The 21,988-nt window shown below is 35.4% G+C and overlaps 1 protein-coding gene across 1 annotated transcript; it reads left to right on the forward strand.

Annotated features, from left to right (window-relative positions):
• Positions 1–19,142: 19,142 nt before the first annotated feature.
• On the forward strand, positions 19,143–20,087 carry LOC140523601 (olfactory receptor 2B6-like). Its single transcript, XM_072638406.1, has one exon. It carries the CDS (start codon positions 19,143–19,145, stop codon positions 20,085–20,087), a length of 945 nt encoding a protein of 314 aa, XP_072494507.1.
• The last annotated feature ends 1,901 nt before the right edge of the window (positions 20,088–21,988 follow it).

Below are 21,988 nucleotides of genomic sequence, written 5' to 3' on the forward strand. Positions count from 1 at the left end.
ATATATGTATTCAAGTAAAACACATGAACACTTTGACCCTGTCTGAAAATGCGTATCTCATTCTGCATCTTGCACCTATTAGCTCACTGTGATGAAATTAGAATTTGAGTTTGTCACTGTTATTCAATACTTTGATCTGAATTTTAGGATCTCTCACACTTCCACACACACTTCCACCACCACATACACACATAATAAAAAATAAATGTTGTTACATTTTAAAGAGCAATCATGGTTTGAAAGGAAAGATATGAGAAGACAATTCCAACCCACCCCTTTGCGGGACATTCACAAGTGTTGCACATTGCACATATTTTCAAATGTTCTGGATTCATTGAACAGCTATATTACTTTTTATTTTTTCTTTTTTTGTCTTTAAAAATTCCTCTTTACTCTATTTGTGGCTTTTGGATGGGACTGAGAAGTGATACTAAGGAAAATATGGTAAAACAAAGAATATAAATGAAATTGAATCATATTTTGATTAAAATCTTTTTCTCCATTTTTTATATAATTATCTTATTTATATTATTATTCACGTGAGCTTTCTGTGTTTATGATTTTTCTAGTATTGAATTAATCAGAATTACTGATATATATATATATATATACATACATATATATGTAATCTTATTGTGTTATATTTTCTTACATTCTTCTCATCAATGGCTAACTTGAGATATAAGTCAAAATGGAATCTCTACATTCAAAGGTACGGAAATTGTAGTAATTTTATTTTTGTAATTTTAAATTGTTTCCCAAAGTGTTTGGACTGATTCATAGCCACACCAGCAGTGTATTTTTGCACCTATCTTCTGATAACCCATCCCAAAATGTTTCTTTGCCAGCTTTCTGGAAATGATATAAAACCGCAAGGTTGTTTTGATTTGCATTCTCTTATTACTAGTGATTTGGACCATTAATACGATTGTTAATTTATCTGTATATAAATATATAGGTGTGTTGTCTTGATATTTTGGATTAATAGGTCTTGCATATCAAATACTTATTAGAGAAATCTGATGCAAAGATGCTAGATACATTCATTTTGTTTGCTCAGTTTCATGAAATCAAAGTTGTCTGTTTTATCTTTTGTAATTGTCTCCCTGTTTTATTTGGTTGAGTGCTTCTCCTACTCAAAGTAATAAAAATAATATGATCTACTTATTTTATAATTTTAACAGCATAAATGTTTTAAAGATGTAGACATGTGTATGCATTTGTATGCATATATATGCAAGTGTGTTATATTTCATATATTATGCACGTATAACTTTATAAAGCTTTTATTTATGCCTCCTAGTTTTTATTTTCTTCTGTGTACCAAGCTTGGAAGATTTCAAATATAAATCACTTTTTTATCTTTTGTCTGAGGACCATCCTAATTAAATGCATAGAATTTCATCACCAGATAATTTGCCACGATGTAATAATTTCTTTTTGCACAGTGTAACTCATAAAAAGCATTTACATAAAAGGACATGTATCTGTGTTGGTAGACAGCAGGAGGAAAGCCAATGAAATAGGGAGTCCTGGTGCTTTGCAGTTAGAATCAAAACTAGTGGAATGAATGAAAACACAAATCAAAGTCAGGCAGAAAGTGTGGAGGATGAGGAGAAAACTTTTGGGGTGAACATTTAAATTTCAAAAGTAGGAAAAGGGAAAGGATCCAGCAAAGAAGAAAGAGGAGTGATAAAGAAGTTGTAACCAAACCAAAAGGAAAATTCAGTAAGGATAAGAGAAGAAAGAGCTACAGAAAGGAGTCACATTAACAGTGTCACATAATGCCAAGATATCAGTAGCATGAGTACTGAAGAAAAGATGATTGGATTCTGTGAAAAGAATGTCATTTTGCCTTTGCAGAAACTACACCATCTTTTGTGACTGGAATACTCTCCCTTTTCCCCTCCACCTTGCAGTTTTCCTGGCTTTCATCAAGTCAGCTCAAATTCGACCACCTGCAAATATTCCCAATCCACCTAGCTGTTAGTGTCTTACTTTCTGAGGTTACTTCTCACTTACTTTGTAGCTATCTGGTAAGAAAATAACTATTTATATGTTACTTCATTATATATAATGAATATAGTATTTATTATATATAATATATTACTTAATATACATTATATTATAATGTGAAATCCTTGAGGACATAAGCTGTTTTTACCTTGTTGTGCATTTGTTTATATGAAGATGTCGTTTTTATTACTTTTGTTGTTTGTGTAGTCTTTTATATTATAATTTTCCTAACAGTGCATCAACCTTGCATTTCTGTCATAAATCCAATGAAGTCATATGATATAATCTTTTTAATTTGTCAATATAGCCTTTTTGGTAGGAATACTGGTCTATAGTTTTCTCTGTTTTGTCTCTTTCTAGTTTAAGTACCAAGACAATATTTGCATCATAGAAACAATTTGGCAGAATCTCTTCTTGTCATTTTTTAAAACAACATATAATGTTAATTTGAATTTGAATGATTGATAGAATTTACTTGCAAATTTATCTAGTCCTCAGTTTTTTCTCCTTTGGAGAAAAAAACTTTTTTTCAATTTTTTTCCTGAGTTTGAGTTACTTATCTATTCTTGTTCTATTAATTTGAACATTTTACATTTTTATAAACACTCATCCATGTACTTTAAGTTGTCAGTTTTATTGAGATATAATTTAGTAAAACACTTTGCAATAATGTCCTTTACTTCTTTTGTTATGACTTGTCCCTTTTCATTTTTGATACTGTTAATTTAGTTTATTATTTCTTTCTTTCTTTGTTCATTAAGCTGATTCTTAATCTATCTTATGGTCATTTAAAAAAATAACTCCTGGTTTTGTTTATAAGTTCAGTGGTTGCTTTGTTTTCACGTCTATTAATTTCTTTGTTTTTCAGGATTTCTATTTTGATTTTAAATTTTTTAAATTTTACTTTTTTCTAGTTTACTTAGTTGTTTGCATTTCATGTTCTTTCTCTCTTTTGTTGATGAAACTGTTGAATGATATAACTTCTCCACTGAGGACAACATTGACAACTTCCTGAAAACTTTTGCATGCTATTTCATGGTTATCATTTTTAATAGTGTTTTATTTTTTCTAATTATATTTAAACATAATTTTCAACATTCATTTTTTGAAAGATTTGGAGATACAATTTTTTTCTCCCTTTTTCTTTCCCCTATTCCCTTCTCAAGACAGCAAATGAACATATAAAACATATTTCCACATTATTCATGTCATGACGGAGAAAAAAAAACAAAAGGAAAAAGAACAAGAAAAAAGAAGTCTTGGCACATAGACTGACAAATATTTCATATTATCTACAGTTATGTCAAATGGAATTCCCCTTTCTATCTCTTGCTGCTGGGCTTTGTTGGTAATATATAAAAACACTGATGATTTACATGGTTTTATTTTATATCCTGCTACTTTGCTAAAGCTGTTCATTATTTCAAATAAGTTTTTGGTTGATTCTCTAGGATTCTCTAAGTATACCATCATATCATCTACAAAGAGTGATAGATTTATTTTTTCATTGCCTGTTCTAATTCCTTCTAATTCTTTCTTTCTCTTATTGCTATAGGTAACATTTCTAATATAATAATGAATAATAGTGGTGATATTGGGCATCCTTGTTTCACCCTTCATTTTATTGGTAAGGCTTGTAGCTCATCCCCACTACAGATAATTACTTGGTTCACTCTGTGACCCTTGATGGCTTTAATATTTTGAGAGGTTACTTGCTTATCCTCTTCTCATTGAATAGAAATACTCCATTCTTATGTAGTCCATTGACTTAAACATATTTACTTTTTTACCTTTCTCTTGACTGCTACATAAATATTTGAATGTTTTTTATACTGTCTTGTCTTTTAGTTTAAGGTAGTGCTCTTCTTGGCTGGAAGTCTGTATCTTTTCTTCTTCCTTCCTAGTAGTTGCTACCAAATCTCCTGTGATCCTGTTTCCTTGCAACTTGAACTCTTCCTTTCTGGTTGCTGATAATATATTTTATTTGACTTGGAAGCTTGATGTTTTTACATGATATTCTTGGGCATTTTCATTTTGGGATTTCTTTGAGGAAGTGTTCAATGAATTATTTCCATTTTGAAAACTTTTCCCCCCCCTTCAGTTCCAATATGGCTAAGCAATTTTCATTCATGTTTTCTTAATTTTGGTATTAATGCTCTTTTTTTAGTGATAATTTTCAAATAATCTGAAAATTCTGAATTTGCCCATACTTATGTTTCTATGTACATGCAAATGTGTGTGTATTTATATATATACATATTTTATACATATACACATGAGTATTTATACATATTTGTTGTAGCAAATTGTTTGCTACAAACCAAAAATTTGTTTGCTACAAACCGAAAGTCTTAGCACATTTTTTTAATTTCAATAGCTTAAAACTACACGAAGATTTTTGAAACACCCTAGAAAAAGGCAGACAGACAAATAAATACACACTTATCCATATATACATATATAAACATATATATGTATATACACATGTGTGAAGCTTTGCATTTTCTTTTATTTTTATGATTTTTAATTTTTTTATTTTAGTATTTCTTGTCCCATGGAGTCATTATCTTCTGTTTGGTCCATTTTAGTTTTTATAGAATCTGCTATTTGGGTAATATTTTTTATCTCACTTACTAAGGTGTTTATTCTCTTTCCAAGTCTTATCTGTACAACTCCCATTTCTTTTCCAATTCTATCTGCTACAACTTTCATTTATACCATCATTTTTTTTTTATTTCAAAAACTCAGTTTGACCTTGTGACCAAGTTTTCTTTACTTATTGTAGAGTTATTCTCTTCTTCTTAGTTTGTGTTTTGGCATCCCCAGTTCATCAGTATTTCTATATCAATTGTGCCCTTCTGTTTGTTTATGCATTCTTTCAACCTTATTTCCTAAATTGGGGATTTTAGGTTAGTACTAAGTTGTACATACTTCTACAAGTAATGTTCGGTGGCCTTGTTTGATTCTGATCTGTCCTGGGTTTGGACAATCAAGACTATTTTCAAGGCCTTCCTGGCTAGACCTTTCCCTGATACCCTTAAATCTGTGACTATTTTCCTGTACTTACTTGCACTGGAAAAATGATTTCTTTTTAGATTTTCTTAAAAACGTTTAGCCTAGGTTTCTTCATAAATTATTTTACAGAGCAATTATAGGGAGAGAACTTGGTTGTACTGTTTTCTTCTGCTTCTCTAACTTTCATCAGTCTCCCTGAGTCCCTTTTAAAGACTACTGAGTGAATGTTTCTTCCCGACATAAATAATCATCCTTTTTGCCAAAAAAAAAAAAAAAATACCCTTTTCATCATAGGCACTGATAGGACCAATAAGTATCTTTGTATCATGTATCTTTCCAAATTGCAATTCTTTAAACACTAAGCCAAACCATATATCTGTCTCTGCACTCAAAGTGCTAGGAAGATCTCTATAAGTATTTGATGGGAAAGTACCTGTCATTCAGTAGATCAAGAGGTTCCTGGATTATTTCGATTACATATTTTGATTTATGGACTATATTACAAGTTTGTTGTTGATATGTCTAACTTTCTAATTCTCTCCCATTTAAGGGCCAACTATATGCCAGGAACTGTGATATGCACTGGTGGGTAGTGAGGCACAAAGAAAGATAAAAACAGTCCCTGTCATCAAGTTGCTCCCAAATTTAGTAGAGAAGACAATAAGCAAACTATGTGAAAACAAGATATCCATAGAGAAAAGACACTATCGTTACTGGATATTGGGAGAATTAAAAAGAGACAGAAAAGGAAATGGAGATGCCCTTAGTAAATGACCTTCTCAAGGAGGTTAGGCACAAAAGAGAAGGGGGATATGGGGTCATAGCTAGCAGGAAAGGATGAATGGATCAAGTGAGGGTTTTTTTTGAAGATGAAAAAGACTTAAATATAGTCAGATCTGAAAACAAATGACCAAAGAGTCACAGACGTTATGCAACTGCTATTAACTCTAAAAATACCAAGGAGCTCATGCAGGTCAGCACAACCACAGTTAACTCTAAGAAATAAAATAAAATAGAAACAAAATAAAACCAAAAAGTTAGCAAGTGGTCATAAACAAAAAATATTCTTTATTCCTTTGGAGGAGGGAAAGTAGATACATGTATCAGGGACCTCTTACTCTAGGAGGAGACCCACCTTAGTGAGGCCAAATCTTAATACATGTAGCAATGGCTACACAGTGAGCTATAACCCAGACAATGAGGAGGTTACAGCACCAGTGAGATATGTTTGATTCATAGCAGGGTTCCATGACAAGAATATGGGTTCCATAGGTTCTTATTCAAGGGACCATCTGCGTGAAACAATTCTGGTATTTTGCTGTAGCAGAGTTCATCCAGTGGAGGAGTGCAAAGGATTGTTTTTATGCCAAGATCAGAGCAAAACTTACTTAATGGGCCTTAGCTCTGAAAAACAGAGTGTCTCCTAATAGCAAAAAAAGAGGTATAAAAAGAGAAAAGTAGTCTTGGCATGAGCATCTTGACACTATGTTTGTAAACAGTAGGAAAACAGTAAATAGACAGTGAGAGATTGAAGACCAGTGAAAGAATGGAAGACAGAGGGCCCTGCATGCTGGAGAAGACAAGATGGAATGAAATCATTTGTACATATGTAGAGGGATTTGCCCTGGTGAGGAAAAGGACTACCTTTTCATGTGAGTCAAGAATATTGAATAAGATAATGTCAGAAAACATCTGTGTGATACAGGATGGGGTAGAGATGTAAAAAGAAAGCTTTCAGCAAATGGTCTTAATTTTTCATTAAAATATAAGACAAGGTGATAGTCCTGCTATACTGTGTCTGGTCAGACCACAGCTCAAGTTTTATAGTCAGTTCTAGGTGCTACAGTTTACAGATAATATTGACTAACAGAAACATATCCAGAAAAGAACAGCTAGGTTGTCATGGGAACTATATAGATCATGCCTGTTCAATAAGTTGGAGCAACTTAGGATATTAATACTGAAGAAAAGAAGGTGGTGGGCAGCAGATTTGATAATTACTTTCAGGTACACTATTGTATGGAAAGTTATTCACTTGTAAAACTTGGCACCAAAGGGAAAAAATACAAAAACTAAGAATGAAAGTTACTAAGATGCATATTTCACTTCCATGTAGAGATCTTTCTAATAATAAGACTTGTGCAAAAAACTGCTTGTAGTACAATGTCTTCCCCCTCCTTCAAAGTCTTCAGATAGAATCTACAGCAACACTTCCGGTGAATATTGTAGAAGGTATTTCTGTTCATTTTTAGGTTTGAATAAATGACTTCTAAGATCCCTTCTAGCTCTGAAAGCCCGTGATTACACATTTCATCAAAAATGATTCTCAAAAGTATATAACGTCATTATCTCTTTTCCAAAGCAGGGAGTAGGGGTAGAAAGAAATTTGTCTCTGCTACACATTCTTCAGATATTTCATTGAAGTCTCCTGACATTTTGAGAAGTTACTCAACTTTCTGGGTGAACATTGTCCAATCCTCTAAAGGCTCCCAATTGACTGACCAGGAACACTTCTTCATTTCTCCTGAGACTGTCTCCTCATCTAATCCCCCTTGATTTTCTGCTTATGCCCACATTGGCAGAAGATGTTAATTAGTTGGAATCTCAAATACCTCCACAGAGGAATGAGCCCAAGGACTTAATTGTACCAAAATAAAAACATGTCCCCTTGGAGTCTCAATTTCCTCTGATCGCCATAAATTGGCTTAGAAATCTTTGAGTTGACCTTTTGCCAAGTGACAGATATAGACTGCAACTACAGAACAAGCGTTAGATGTCCAATGGGGAGATTGGGCTCCTTTGTGACTTGGGGGGAGGCTATAGCTCTGTTTTAGGGCCCAGATTTCTCCATCCAAATGCTGCTAATTAGAGCAATTGGTCAAACCAATCCTATAATAAAGCAAATCTATCAGAGATTCAAGGAAAAATGGTAAGTCTCAGCCTTGCTTTGTTATTTGTTCATGTGATTAAAAGATATGCCACACATAGAGATGTGGCCATAAGAGAATAGCACTGATGTGTAGATCATATAATAATTATCTATGCTTACATGTAGATGGAAACCATATGAATATGTATATCACAATAGCTATATATCCAATTGGTAATTTTTCAAATGCAGGATTTTTCAGTGTGTGGTCACAATTTGTTCACTAACATCCTCTGGTTATTCATTTGGAGATTCTTTTTATTACTACTGTTTGAAATGATTGGGACCTTGGTACAACTTTTTAAAAAAGGCTAAACTTTCCCAAAGCAAATTCAGTCTACATTCAGTCTCAGGAATTCTGGGTACATATAACTGGAGTGTGTCCACACTTTCATCCCCACCATACCACTCCTCTTCTCTCTCTCAAACTCTTTCTTCAAAAGGGAGTGGAAATAAGAATATTTTTGTGCTGCTGGATACTGATCTCAAAAATTCCCTAGCCCATCATTTTCCTTTATATATTGTTGAAGGTGAGAGTTTTTCTTCCTCTTCCTCAAGATTCAATTTAATCATCCCTGTTTAGGATAAGCAGAGACTTGGGGCATAATGTGATAGGGATAAGTTTGATCAGAGAAACAATAATGACCAATTTCAAGAAGTCTGTTTCTGAAAACCCCATCTAGCCAAGGTGCCAAAACTGTACTTCTTCTTTGGTTTCTTTAGAAACCAAACACTCAAAGACAGAAAGCATAATCATGCTGCAGCATAAAAAGCTGGGTGATATTTCAGAAAGAACTTTCTTCTCAAAAATGCTAAACCCTAATATGAATGGAATGGGCACAAGAGTGTATTGGATTGCTTTTCAATGTCGGTTCTAGGTTAATCCTACTTTCAGAACATTCTAGGAATCTCTGTGTGTACAAGATTTTTACATCTTTGAGAAGGCATCCCTGGCAAGTGTCTAAGCCTGAGAGTATCAATTTACTTCTCTTCCCAGAACAAGAGTCTCATATCCTGGGTTTCTTTATATTTTATCTTAGCTTTATTCATTCCTTCACTTTCCCTACTCCCCTGAGAGTCATAAAACCCACAGTCTCCACTGCTTGTTTCTCACCATCAGGATGATATAGAACACTTCCTATCTCCCTCTGCAGGGAAATTAAACTCCACTAATGTTTTAATCCTCCCTGCAGAGATGAAACCAGATGCCCCACAGCCCTTCCCAGACATGTTAACCACATTCTCAGAGCTGATTGTACTCTGTCTCTTTGTTTTGTTAGTACCATTTTGGGTACCTCTAGCGTTCTGCCTTTATTTTTATCTATTTTCATTTTATCTCTATGATTTCATCCTGTGGTATCTTCTTCTCCTCTGTCCTAGACACTGGCCTCTACCTTTTCTACAATCTTCTTGCTTCTTTCCTCTTGTCTTGATCTTTCTCCACCCCTTCATTTTTATTACTTTATTAATATATTTTCTATTTCTGAGTTCCTACATTTATTTTCATTTGTTTTCTTTGACTTTATTTTTTATTTATTCTACTTAGGTTTATTTCTATTATCTTTTTAAATACCTCTACTATCTCCACCTCACGTTTTCTTTCTCTTTATTCTTTGAGCTCTCCCTCTCAAAATTATGTGATTTTACAGTCTTTAACTCTATCGACCCTATCATTGTCCCATTATTTTCACTCTCCTTTGCTCTATGTCTTATTTGCTTCCATCATGCCTGTATACATTAAAAAGCTGTAAATATCCCTTGAGAAATTATAAGCTTGAGGGAAGGTGATATATACTCTTCTATAATTCTCATTTTTCCCCTGGGACCAGTGGTGAATATGTCATCTCAACATACTCTGTCAATCTCAAAGCCTGACTATCATCCTGTCTTTGGTATCCTGACTCTCAATATCTCTCCTTGGTTCCCTCCATTCTTTTCACAAAGTCTATGGAGTGGGATTGTTGCATCTATAAAATAAGTAAAATCAAGAGGGATTAGAAGGGAACATCTTACCCAGTTGAGTTGATCACACTTCAAGCTCATTGAGTTAGGACTATGATACTGAAACCGAAAAAATTAAAACTATTTTAGGTTATGTTAAGAGAAGTATAATATCTAGAATGAAGGTGATGCTCTCAGTGTATTCTTCCCTGCATAAAATTTGAGATTCTGACCCAGGAACCAAATTTAAAAGGGTATTAATGAAGTGAAGAGAATCTAGAAGATGTCAGCCAAGATAGTGAAAGGTCTCAAAATCATGCCAAATAAGAATCAGCTCTTCGGTGTAGTAGATAACTCACTGAGCTTACAGTCAGAGAGATCTGACTTAAATTATGCCTTGTTAGCTTATTGTAATTACTGGATGCGTGACCCTGGGCAAGTCATTGATATTTTTGTGCCTCATTTTCCTTATTGATAAATAACAATACATATCTCCTGGGACTGTTATAAGAATCAAAGGAGTTGATATATGGAAAGTACTTTACCAATCCCAATGTACTATGTACTGCTAGTTATTATTATCAATTAAAATTTGAATAAAATAAGGTGATAGTTGGAGGGAACATGATATCAAGTATTTAAGTTGAGGTTATGTGGAAAACAAGGGGGAACTAGAAATACAAGGCGTGGTACAAGTAAAAAGCTATTAACATGAGTGTCTACAAACTTCACTGGTCATTGTCACTGGCCACTTGTTGGGTATGTATAGAGAAAGTTATTCTTAGAAGGACTTATAATAGATGGCCTCTGATAATTTTTTTTCCAAGTCAGAACTTCTGTGATCCCATAACTTTGATAAAGACCTAAGAGAAGGCATAGGGATAGAAAAAAGCAGAATAAATAATCCAAAAACAATTGGTATTTTTTAGCCTTAAGACAAAAGGCAGGAGAGTTGATAATAAGTCTGCCAAAAGATAATATTCCTGGAATCTTGACAAATGTTTATTAAGCACTAGTTTGTACAAAGCATACTTCTTCATGTAGAGGCAGAGCAAGACATTCTTGGAGTTAGGAAGATTTAGGTTAAAATATTATTTCTGACAAATAACAATTTTTGAATCTTGATTTCACATAAATTCCCTATGCCATGTTCATCTCTCTAACAACACAAGTTATAGTAGAGTTGACAATCTAGATGTGTAGCAATAACAGTTTCTGTTGGATGGAGGGGAGCTGGGATGAGATCAATGGCATCACAGTTCTGGACCTTTAGTGAAAAAAACATACAAAACTGGGTACATGAGATTGAAAAAATGAAAAAAGTACTTGAATTCAGGTATCTTGCATTCTACTAATTTCGCCTATTCCCTATTCTAGATATCTCAAAGTAAGGAAAAACATAATATGAAATTGCAGTATGTTCCAATTTTATTCAATAATACAAAACTTCTTGATGTGGTATGGGATGAGACATTGAAACAAGTGCCCCTTGCAAGTGAAGGTATCTCTTTCCCCACCTTGAAATTTAGTAAAAGTCTTGAAGCTAGTATGGTAGAAAAATGGCATCTTATGTGGGGGCAAGTAATAGGCAATCCTCCTATCTCTGTGTCTGTCTCATACACACACACACACACACACACACACACACACACACACACATTGAAGCACAAATACATGCATACTCAATCATTGTACCTTGCTCTAAGAATTCTTTATGCCAAACCCTGGTTCTAATTCCCCCCAAAACCTCTTAATTCTACCAGGTGTCTCAAGACTTTGGGGACTATCTATCTACCTACCTACCTACCTATCTATCTATCTATCTATCTATCTATCTATCTATCTATCTATCTATCTATCTATCTATCTATCTACCTATCTGTATACACATATATGCATATGTATCTCCTGTATCTCTCTTACTTTTCCTGTAAAACCTTAGCTAAAAGAGATCAATAATCCTAGCCTTATATTTGTAACTCCATTTTACTGTATTATAGGCATGGAAAGTTAAAGGAAAAAGGAGAAAGATATGTTGAAGAAAATGATTTTAAGTGAAAATGAAACTGGAGGAGATGAATAATAAAAACAGGTAACAGTAAAAGAAGGCTTTGGATATGTAGTCAATTTACTTTGCCAAAGAGGTCTACTAGAAACTAGGACTCCACTGGGTCAGGGTTCTGAAGCTGATATCTTTAAGCTTCTCCTACTCCATCACCTCCCACAACTGGGATATTGGTGTGCTGGAGCCAGCTCCTATCACAGCTAGCGGGTCAATTGTTAAATTTTCAGTGTAAGCACTTACATTTTGGAAATTATCAAATGCTACAAATCAGGGATAGATTTATTAATTTTTAGATTATCTAAACTCTAAAGGAAAATGTAAAAACTGAACTCTGAAAAACTAAAGTCTAAAGGTAAAGAGAAGAAAGTGTAAATAATGTAAACTAAACTTTGAAAATGTCTAGCATACTTTTCCCCTTGGAAAACAAATTGTTAAACATTTACAAGCACATCTGTAGTGCAACTCAAACTATTATTGCTAACTGCTAACAAAAATTATATCTTACAGTTGTTTAAAGTTTTTAATTTCACAAAGTGCTTTCTCATCTGTGGTCTCAATTGATATTTACAAGTGTCCTGATATTGGTCTAACAGGTATTAATCTCCATGTTACACATGAAGAAACAGTAGCAATGAAGTTAGCAAAAATTGGAGAAGATCACAAATATATGAAAGTAGTCACAGAGCTCTGAAAGTGAGTTCTAGTTTATATAATCTCTGAACCTCATCTATTCATGTATCAATGGTCATCAATTAATCAACACAAATTTACTAAATGTCTGTTAGGTGTCAGGCACTGTGCTTGGCACTGGAGATACAAAGACAAAAAATAAAACCTGTCCTACCCTCAAGCAGCTTACTTTCTAGGGGGAGAGATAATATGTAATTATACAAGTATATGCAGAATCAATATAAGGGAATTTGAGGAGGGAAGAGACTGGCAGCTGAGACAATGAAATCTTTCATGTAAAAGATGGTGTTTCACCAGTCTTAAAACTTGGCATCTTCTTCTCTTTCTGGTTCCCTTACACTTGCATTGGCCATTCTAGTGTTCTTATACTTTACATCACAGATTCCCAATCTTATCTGGTCTACAACTCACTTTTCAAAACAAAAAAAAATTACTCTGCAACTCCCTTGAAATCAATTTTCTTTAACTCTTTAATTTTTTTTGGAAATTTGCATCCTTTCAAAAATTTTAAATGTTTTTCTAATGATACATCTTAATTATAATAATTTATTTTAAATTTGTGGAATTTTTCCTACATAGAAATTTTGATGATAGCATACTGCATCATGTAACTGTGTGGTATTACATTGTAAACAAGTCATTACACACACATATTCCTGCTGGTGCATACTGGACTTCCCAACAATGCATGACTTGCTCACCTGCCAACAATTGCTCGTTAATATCTGTCAGCAGATTTGACCACTAATCAGTTATAAGTTGAATTTTGTGTGTTTATTTGGAAAATAATGTAATCACTATGACTTTAATTCTGTTAAAAAACAGACAAAACATGTATGAATGCTTTCTTTCAAAATTTTCTTCTCTTCTCTTCTTTCCTTATGCTTCCACCACCTCCTTGTTTCTTTATTCAACACCCCTCAATTGCACTCATGACTACTTCCACCCCTCGGGATCATTCCAACACCCACCAGGGGGCAGTATAGAATACTTTGGGAACCTATGCTTTGCATCTTCACTAGTTATCCCTTATGCCTGGAATGCACACCCTCCTCCCCCTCTCCTTTGTAAAATTCTAGAGGGATTCTTTTAGAATTATGTAAAATTTTGTAGCAATTCTAAAAAAAGAAAACAGAGGGAAAGAGAGCATGTATCTTGGACATAGGGAAAGCCAGTGCAAGGTCCATTTACTCCTTTGATTTGTGTATTGGACATAAATGCATGTTATCATCTTCAAATTTACCATGCAGAAAGTTTGGAGTGAAAGCTAAATGTGGAAAATATGAAGAGAATAAGCGTAATGGTGGTGGACAAAAGTTTCAAATCCAAGTCTTTGTGACCCTAAGTCTGACGTTCTATGTACTATGACATATGACACAAATTTTTCTAGCTACAAGAGCTTTAAAGATTACATGGTTCAACCCCCTCCCTTTTCACAGGAAAAAAAAAGTGAAGGGACTTAACAAGGTCATGTAAATAGTCATTAACAAGACTGGGCACATCATTTAATCTGATCCTCACATGATCCTCAAAAGTAATGATGTCTGGAAAAAAAAATAGAAAACTATAAAAGTCTATGCACAATCAAGATGGTATTGTTATTATAAATTTAGATGCAGCTTTAAAATTCAGATATGTGCAGACTGGGTGCACATGTATATGTATCTGGGTAAAGTAAGGAAAAATTCCCCAGGGAAGAGGAGCCATAAGTGAGGGAAAAAATACTGCTTGACATAAAACAGAATTGAGAATACTTTATGAAGGGTGAAGAGAGAGCTATGAGAATGGCTTTATTAAAGAGACAGATGGAAAGACGTATGATATGAGAACCAAAAAGATAAGCTGATAATTGTGAAGAAACTCTTCAGATTGGAGCATGGGAGCCATATTGGGTAATTGTTGGAAGTGAGAATTGCATAGTGCATGTTTGCTGAGGGGGACTTACATAGGAAAGTCAGGTTTGGATTTGATTATATGAATGAGAGGAGTCATTCTCAGTTCATAGAGTCATTTGTGTGTAGGCTAATGGAACTAGAAGGAATCTTAAAGATCATGAAGTTTTGTCTACTCATTTTACAGATGAGGAAACTAAGGCTGAAATAAAGTGCCAGTTCAGAGCTCACATAGAAGGATAATAACAGAGACAGGCCTCATATAGTGTTCTCACTTGTAATCTAGTTATCTTCACTAGTTAAATCAAAAGGTATTTATTAAGCACTTATTATGTGGCACACTCTGTGCGAAGTGGTGAAGATTAAGTCAACACCAGTCCTCAAGAAGCTAGCCTCAAGAAACTCACAGTCTAATTGCAAACAACTATGTATAAAGAAATACATGCATGAGAAATAGGAGGTAATTTCAGAAAGAAGAGATTGGAGTAGACTGTACTAGAGAAGACCAGTCAAGGTTTCTTGTAGAAAGTAGGATTTTAGTCGAGACAAAGGAACCCAGAGAAGCCAGGAGGTGAAGACAAGGAAAGAATACTTTCCAGGTACATGAAACAAGAAGCAAAAAGGCCTAAAGTCAGGAAATGAAGTGTTTTGTGTGAGGAATAGCAAGGAAGTCAGTGCCACTGGACCACAGAATACATGGGAGTAAGGTATAAAATGACAAAGAAAGGGAGGTGGAACATGAAGAGCTATAAAAGAAAAAAAGATTTTATGTTAGATGTGGAAATGATAGAAACTCACTGCAGTTTATTGCATAGTAGGGTGGAATGCCCAGACTTGTACTTTAGGAACATTATTTTATAGCTGAGTGGAGCATGGATCTAGAGGGAGGAGAGACCAGAGACAGGAGACCAACAAGCTATTTATGTCTATTTCACTTTTTCACTTTTTTTGTCAATTTCATGGCCATGAATGAAGCAATAGGGGCCTTCTTCATGGTAGTGGCAGTGTCAGAAGAGAGAATGAAGAAGGAAAAAAATCACACAACTGTTCTGACTGGATCCACTATAAATTTGCATTATACAACGTCAACTGTGCCCTCACTGATGCTAGCCAATCCTACTAAGCCTCCTTAATCAATTTGTTAACTCTCTCTCTATAGTGGCTCTTCTAAATCACTTCATACTTCTTCACACCGTCCATACTTTTCCCTTTTCCTACTATATCAGCTGAGAACTTTACCTCCAATTTTACAGAAAATATCAGCCTTTTCACTGTAAGGTCTCTCTGCTAACCTCTCCCTGATCTTTTATCACTCAGATCCTTTCTATCACCATCTCCACTTTCCCCTGTCTCACATGATGAAGTGGCCTTATTCCTTACAAAGGCTAAAGGAATAGCATTAATTAAATTTCATCCTGATTCCCTATATGCATTGCTCCCTCAGCCCTTCCCTTCCACTTATTTTCAACCTCTCCCTGTCTACTGGCTTATTCTTTATTGCTTACAAACATACCCACATCTCCCCCATCCTGGAAAAAACACCTCACCTGATCCTTCCAGTCCCACTAACTGTTACCCTATATGTCTTCTTCTCTATGTAGCTAAGCTCTTTAAAAAGGCTACGTACAATAGATCTCTATCCTTTCTTTCCCCTTATTCTCTCCTCTATCCTTTATTTGACCCAGCTTCCAACCTTATCATTCCACCAAAACTGTTTTCTCCAAAGTTACTAATGATCTCGCAGTTCCCAAATCCTCATTTTCTCAGTGCTCATTTTCCTTGGCCTCTCCGCAGCCTTTGACATTGTTGTTCACACTCTCTTCCTTGATATATCTGTCTCTCTAAGTTTACAGGACACCACTCTCTCCTTTTCCTCCTCTCTATCCAACCATTCCTTTTTTTCCCTCTTTGCTGGATCCTCTTCCAAATCACACCTTTTGACTGTGGTTAATGGTTTTTTCTCACACCTTTTTTTACTTCTCCCTTTACACTTCTTCCTTTGGTGGTGTCATCAGCTCTCATGAATTTAATGACCATATCTTAGCTGATGATTCTCAAATCTATCTGTCCTTCCCCAAACTTTCTTCTGACCTCTAATCTCACATCTCTGACTGTCCTTCATGTATCTCAAACTAGATGCCCAGCAGACATTAAACTCAACATGCCCAAAACAGAACTAGTTTTCTTTGTCTTTGAACCCTCTCCCAATACAAGTCTTCCCTATTAGTGTAGAGGACAACATCTCACAATCCCTCACACTCCCTTAGACTCACAACCTAGGAGTCATCTCTCTGACCCTACCCATATCGAATTTATTGCCAAGATCTATTGATTTCACTTCTGTAACATCTCTCTAATATTCCTACTTCTCACCCTTGACATTCCCAGCCACCATTCTAATGCAGGCTCTCATTACCTTATGCTTTGAGAATATCAGGCTCTTGTGTACTGGTAGGTTGGCCTACCTCAAGTCTCTGCACACTCCAACACATCTTCCAGTTAGCCACTAAAGTGATTTTCCTAAACCACAGGTCTGATGGTGTCATTCAACTACTCAATAAATTCCAGTACCTCCAGAAACAAATACAAAATGTTCTGTTTGGTATTCTGTACTCTGATCCAGTAACACTGCATTCCTGACTATTCCATGAACAAGACACTCTATTCCTTGGCTCCTGGTATTTTCTCTGGCTGTCCCACATGCCTAAAGTACTCTCTGTCTCTTCAGCTCACCTGCTGACTTCCCTGGCTTCTTTTAAGTTCAAAATTTATCTCTTAATAAAAGCCTTCCTTAATCCCACTTAATGCTATTGCCTTCTATCTGCTAATTATTTCCTTTTTGTCCTGTATGTAGTTGGAATTGCATATATGTATTTTCATATCGACTCCACAAAGTGGGTTTATTTTTTGGTTTTGCTTTTTAAAGAATTATCAGAGCTTAATGCCATGCCTGGCATATAGTATGCACTTAATAAAACTTGTTCATTGATTTATTAAAAGGGACATGAATAAAACACTTTATGAATGTAGAATTGACAATACTTGGAAACATGCTGGATAAGGCATGGGGTGGTGAGAGGGTGAGGCATCAATCACGACACCTTAGTTCTTAGCCTTGATAAATGGGAAAAAGATAGTACCCTTTTCAGTAACAAGAAGGTGCAGAAAAGAGGAAAGTTGTAGGGAAAAGATCATGAGTTCTGTTTTAGACCTGTTTAGTTTAAAATGTTGATGAGGGATAGCCAATAGAGATATCCATTAGGAAGTTAGAAATGCAAGACTGGAACTCAGGAGGAAGGGTAGGAGTGGACAAATAGACCTGAGAATCATCTGTATAAAAGTAATCAGTGACTGAAGAAGACCAGGAGAAATAATATATAGAGAGAAGAAAACAAGGCCTATTACAGAGACTTTGGAGATACTCATGATTGGTGAGAGTAATGTTGATGAAAACCCAACAAAGAACCAAGAGGAGCAGTCAGGAGAGAACCAGGAGAGTACAGTGCCATGAAAATCTAGATAAAAGAGAGTATCATATAGAAGGATATGATTAACAATATGAAAGGTTGTAGAGAAATCAAGGATAAAGACTGAAAAAAGGCCACTAGAATTGGTCATTAAGATATCGTTGATAACTTTAAACAAAGCAGTTCCTCTTGAATGATTCATTTCACTATATCAGGCTTTTGAGGCCTAAATGTCTGCTGATCATCGTGAAGAATGTTGAGAGGGATTCCTTGTATTCAGGAGTTAGTATGTCAGGAGAAATAGCTGGAATTATGTCTAGTTTTTTAACTCTGGAGTGATAAGAAGCATAGGATTTATTTCAGATTTTTTGGATAGCATTATAATGAGAACATTTTTACTGGGAACAAACTCCAGTAACTGACCCTTTATTATTTTATATCTCAGAATCATTTTAACTGCTGGAGAAGAGTTACACAATCCACAAAGTCCACTGTCAAAGGATGTGGATTATCAGTGGAACTCCAATCACCATGACACCTTCAAGAGCAACCATTGGAACCATAGGATCCAGTCTATGTCTCCTTTTCTGAAGATTCACCTCCTTTCTTCAGGCCATGTCTGTCATCTACTTACACTGTGTTTGGGTATTTCTGCTCCTTTTTTATCCAGAATCCTTCCTGGCTTGCCTCATGCTTTGTTTTATTCACCACAACCCCATAAAGATGGTGGGAAGGAATGGATAGGGTAGCATCTCAGTTTCATGCCAAATAAATGAAAGTTCAGTCAGTTTGAGTAATTGACCTGATGTCATGCAACAAGTAATAAACAAAGCCAGACTCAAACCCAGGTCTTCTAAGTAATGCTCTCATGTTTTATGGCCAGTCCTTTGTCTTCTCTTACCAAGGATCACTGTGCAATATAGTAATAAATATCCACTCGCTTATTCATCACATATTGTATACAAGAAGCAACAATATAAGTCCACTGAAATGACACCTCTAATTCGAATCTGAACTCAGAGACTTATAGTTTTATTGTTCGCAGTGCCTTCACTCCATGATAATCATCCATGTCTAGCAAGTATTTCCTCCAGATCTCAACCAAAAGAATATTTTAAAGTGCCAAAATGTGGACCAGCAACCAGAGCTCCTTGGAAGGCTTTGTTCTCTTGGGATTTTCTGACCACCCTTGGCTGGAGAAACCACTATTTTTTATCTTTCTAGTGGCCTATATATTTGCTCTCTTTGGTAACATCTCCATAATACTTGTCTCTCACCTGGATCCCCAGCTTAATAGCCCAATGTACTTCTTTGTCTCCAATCTTTCTCTTTTGGACCTTTGTTATACTACCAGCACTGTCCCACAAATGCTTGTCAACCTTTGGGGCCCAGAGAAAACCATAAGCTATAGTGGTTGTGTTGCTCAACTCTACATTTTCTTGGCCTTGGGTTCCACTGAATGTATCCTATTGGCCATAATGGCCTTTGACCGTTATGCTGCCATTTGCAAACCTCTCCACTACCCAGTCATCATGAATCAGAGGTGTTGTGTGCACATGGCAGCTGGAACATGGTTTAGTGGGTTTGCTAATTCCCTGGTCCAATCAACACTCACAGTGGTGGTCCCAAGGTGTGGCAGGAAAATTGTGGACCACTTCTTCTGTGAGGTGCCTGCCCTGCTGAAATTAGCCTGCACTGACACCCATATAAATGAGGCTGAACTCAATGTGCTTGGTGCTCTGTTGCTCTTGGTGCCCCTCACTCTTATCTTAGGTACCTATGGTTTCATTGCACAAGCAGTGATGAAAATCCGTTCAGCTGAAAGTCGCTGGAAGGCCTTTAATACTTGTGCCTCCCACCTACTGGTAGTCTCCATGTTTTACTTCACAGCCATTAGTATGTATGTCCAGCCTCCCTCTAGTTACTCCCATGATCAGGGCAAGGTTATGGCCCTCTTCTATGGGATTGTCACCCCCACCCTCAACCCTTTCATTTATACTTTGAGGAATAAGGATGTTAAGGCTGCCCTACGGAGGGCACTGACAAAAGAGTTTTGGGTCAAAGCAAGGTAACTACAGCAAACATAATCTAAGGGCAGTGTTGAATATTTTTGCCTTTTAAGGCATATGTGTGGAATTGAAGGATAAGAGATAGGATCACAAATAGTTAAGATCATAGAAGAAGAGAATAAAGAGAAATAATTCTTAGTAGTTTATATGTGTGTATAACTTTGAGAGGTAATTTGAACTCCTTAAGTAATTTCAGTATGGTTTTACACTTATATGTTTGAGTCTGAGTATTGTTTCTATTCACTTTCCCTCATCCCACCACTAGATTTAAGTATACTTTGAGAATTTAATTTGATTCATTTATTATGTATAGGCCACTAGGAGAAAGAGATCCTGATGGAGTCAAGAAATTCTGAATCTTAAGCCTGCCTCAAATGCTTAAGAGTTGTATCACTCTATGTAAATCCTTTCCTGTAAAATGAAGATAATAATGTCTACTTCAGAAGACTGTTGTGAAGATCAAATGTTACAGTATATGTAAAGTGGTTTACAAAGCTTAAAGTGCTATATAAATAACTAGAATTATTATTATTATTAGGCACATGCTACATACAAGATACTATCCGAAGACTGCCTTAGGTGCTGAGACAAGGACATTTAACATTAATTCAAGCCAAGGTCTCCCACTACATCTGAGGCCATGTCCAGTCATCCTGATCTATATCTTGCCACTGGATCCAGATTGTTCTGGGGGAGAGAATGAGGCTGGTGACTTTTCACAGCCCTGCCTCACTTAAATCTAATTCACTTACAAGTCAAGACATCATCCCTTTGATGTCATTGATCCTCTTTGAGAACTAAGGATAAACAACAATAAACAATGACAGCAACAAAAAACAATTATAAAATACCTACATTGTTCATGGAATCCAAGGAGATAACAAAGACAAAACAGTAAGTATACAACACAGTAAGAGAACTAACAGATACTTACAGAACAATGAGACAAAATAGAACATGGTGAATGAATAGTGTACATTCTGACAATATACTATGTCAATTATATGAAAGGAAAGTTTTTAGACTTGGGGGATGAGAAATAGCTTCATGGAGACTGAGATCAATGGTTGGAAAGGAGATCAGAGGACATCGGATTCAACCACTTAATTTAAAGATTAGGAAACCAAGGCAGGTTAAATGACTTACACAAGGTCATGCAGAAGGTAACTCAGAGGTATGATTTGAACCCAGACCCTCTGTCTCCAGAGCCAGTGACTTTTTCCACCATACTTTGCTGAGGTGACATTAGAAATCAAAAGGATGATTAGGATTTCATACTAGAAAGACTAGGTACATCAACTGATTTTTTAAAAATTTAATTGCTCTAATTTCTTCTGCCTATGCAAAAGCACTGAAAACAAACAAAGCAGATATGATCATTCATTTTGAAGTAAAAATAATCATTCAACTGTCTCTATTTTCTTTGCCTTATAGATAGAAAAGAAATTGCATCAATTGACACAGATAGACCCTTTGAAATATTTTTAAATTCTGATCCTTCTGTAATAGTAATAGAGAAGGAGGCTATTTAAGGCACAAGGAAAGTTCAAGTAAAGACATAGATATGAGAAAGATATAGATACAATTACGAAGTATAGAATGATCTTCTTGGCTAGATTATACGTGAATAGGGGATGGGAAAAAAGTAGGAATTATATTATGACAGGATCCTTGAATGTCAAACCTTAGTCTGAATTATTTGAATTTCATCAGACAAAAGGAAATCATATCAAGGTTTTGAGCAGTGAAGTGACATAATCAGATTTGTTCATGTAGAAGTAGTATAAATGACAGATTAGAGTGGGAAGAAATGGGAGTTACCTCCCAAAGTGACACATATATCTACACTTTTCCTTAAATGACTATAGAAATACCATAGAAAATAATAATAATGAGTACAGGAA

This window comes from Notamacropus eugenii, chromosome 2 (genome assembly GCF_028372415.1).
Source record: "Notamacropus eugenii isolate mMacEug1 chromosome 2, mMacEug1.pri_v2, whole genome shotgun sequence".
In the NCBI taxonomy this organism is placed as follows: Eukaryota; Metazoa; Chordata; class Mammalia; order Diprotodontia; family Macropodidae; genus Notamacropus; species Notamacropus eugenii.

Coding starts and splice junctions, on each gene's coding strand:
- LOC140523601 (XM_072638406.1), top strand. CDS start 19,143: ATGTGGACCAGCAACCAGAGCTCCTTGGAAGGCTTTGTTCTCTTGGGA.